We start from the raw sequence: 2,250 nt of genomic DNA on the forward strand, positions 1-2,250 counted from the left end.
ACCCCGCTGTTCTCAACAGTGTTGCCTGGGAGGGGAAACAGAGCGGGGACCATCCGCAAAGCTCTGCGGTTCCCCCTCGCCTCCATTTAACCCCCTCGGGCGTGGGGGTGGGTGGGTTAGCGCACAGCGTGAGGACAACGGGAGCGGGGTCTGGTTGTAGGTGGACACTGGGCAAGGTTGGTGGAAGTGCTGGAAAGGGGCCGCCGGAGGAAACCCCCAGCACTGCCGTCTCGTCACGTCGACGCTCGCAGCCTCCGTCCTCAGAGCGTTGTTGACGTCCGTCCTGGTCGGGGAGCCGCGCCGGGATGCCTCTCTTCGGGAACACCTTCAGCCCAAAGAAGACCCCCCCAAGGAAGTGTGCCTCTCTCTCCAACCTGAATCTGGTGAGTCCCACCGGTGGCTCCTGCCACCATAACCCACACACAAGCCCCTGGCTGTGCCTCTTTCCTGGCGCTGCTTCTGGTCACTGGTGACATTATGTGAAGGTAGAAATGGAACAGTGTCCCTACCCGTGGCAGGGGGTTGGAATTGGAAGAGCTTTAAGGTCCCTTCCATCCCAAACCATTCTGTGATTCTATGAATAGAGCAGGGAAGGATAATAAGGGAAGGATCATCATCATCCTAGTGCAGAACTGTTTCACCTAAAACTTCTCGCCAGTGGTCTCTAAGCGCAGAGAGGTGTATGTGTGTTTGGGTGGGAGAATGTGCAGATGTGCAGTGAGAGGACTGGCTTGGTCCTGTGCTGCGGCGGAACGTGACCAAAGTAGCATTTCATGCTTCAGCACCATCAGGTTCTGTTGGAATGCCGGTCACTAAGAAATGGGAAGGCAGAGCAGGGGGTGGTTTTGGATTTCTGTAAAATGCTGCGTGTGATCTTCTCCCTGCAGCTGGACAGATCGACCCGTGAGATCGAGTTGGGCCTGGAGTACGGCATGCCCACCATGAACCTTGCCGGCCAAAGCCTCAAGTTTGAAAATGGCCAGTGGGTGGCAGGTAGAGTGCGGCCCTGCTGGTTCTGGTCTGGAGTAGCCATGGTTGGCTGACAACCCACATTTTGATGTTCCGAGGGCTGGAGCACCTCTCCTATGAAGACAGGCTGAGAGAGATGGGCTTGTTCAGCCTGGAGAGGTGGAGGGTCCGGGGAGACCTTAGAGCAGCTTCCAGTGCCTAAAGGGGGCCTACAGGAAATCTGGAGAGGGACTTTTCACAAGGGCTTGTAGTGACAGGACAAGGGGGAATGGCTTTAAACTGAGAGAGGGTAGATTTAAATTAGACATTAGGAAGAAGGTCTTCCCTGTGAGGGTGCTGAGGTGCTGGCACAGGGTGCCCAGAGAAGCTGTGCTGCCCCATCCCTGGCGGTGTTCAAGGCCAGGCTGGACGGGGCTAGTGGAAGGTGTCCCTGCCCATGGCAGGGGATTGGGAGCTTTAAGGTCCCTTCCAACCCAAACCAGTCTGTGATTCTGTGATTTTAATCTGCATTTTAACCTCCTTCTTTCCTTACAGAATCAGGAAGCTTTACGGGGGATCGCAGAGAAATGCAGCGCTTGCGCAAGCGCAACCAGCAGCTGGAGGAAGAAAACAATCTCCTTCGGCTGAAAGTGGACATTCTGCTGGACATGGTGAGTCTGTGCCCAGCTGCTGCTGCAGCAGAGATGGCCAAGCAAAGGGCACTGGGGTCTGTGTCCGGCTCTTTCAGCTTTTCCCTGCTATACAAGACAGCCGTGATGGTGAAATGAGGGCAGGAGCAAAGTCTGGCTTCCGCTACAAGGAGAGGGGGAGTTCCTCCACAGTAGTCTGGCTTTGGTGAACATCATGGCTCATGTGAGAGGTTCCCCTAGAAGTGCTGTGGCTCTGTTGTCCCTTTCTGCACGGAGTTACGTGATTTTTCTTGTTACTCTTGCCTCTGCCCTAACAGTGAAACTGAGCTACAGCCACCCTCTCCAGTCACAGAAGGTTAAAGCTTCCAGCTGCTGTGACAAGTGGTGTGACATCATTTCTGTGTGTATACCATGGGGTGAAAGAATCCCTAAGCCCTAAATAAAACCAAAGTTCAACTTTACCCAGAGATGATGTTTAAAATCTGGAGACACTTTCAGTGAAATGGAATGCCTGTACATGCTCAGACCAGTAGGTGATTTACCCTTTAGGTCAGTCTGAGTAAATAGCTCCTCATCCCTTCATCCTCTTCCTTTCTTGTGCTCTTCCCATGTTTTAAAAATGGCAAGCAGCTTCTGTGGCTGGGGCGCTGAA

General features: G+C 53.8%; 1 protein-coding gene across 1 annotated transcript in view; it reads left to right on the forward strand.

Moving 5' to 3' along the window:
• Positions 1–305: 305 nt before the first annotated feature.
• Positions 306–2,250, forward strand: part of CBY1 (chibby homolog 1 (Drosophila)) — a 2,270-nt gene continuing 325 nt past the window's right edge. The window contains exons 1-3 of the mRNA XM_010024304.1: positions 306–383; positions 888–993; positions 1,504–1,619. Coding sequence (XP_010022606.1) covers positions 306–383; positions 888–993; positions 1,504–1,619 — 300 coding nt within the window. The remainder of the gene's footprint in view (positions 384–887; positions 994–1,503; positions 1,620–2,250) is intronic.

This window comes from Nestor notabilis, unplaced genomic scaffold (assembly GCF_000696875.1).
Source record: "Nestor notabilis isolate BGI_N333 unplaced genomic scaffold, ASM69687v1 scaffold34401, whole genome shotgun sequence".
NCBI lineage: Eukaryota > Metazoa > Chordata > Aves > Psittaciformes > Psittacidae > Nestor > Nestor notabilis.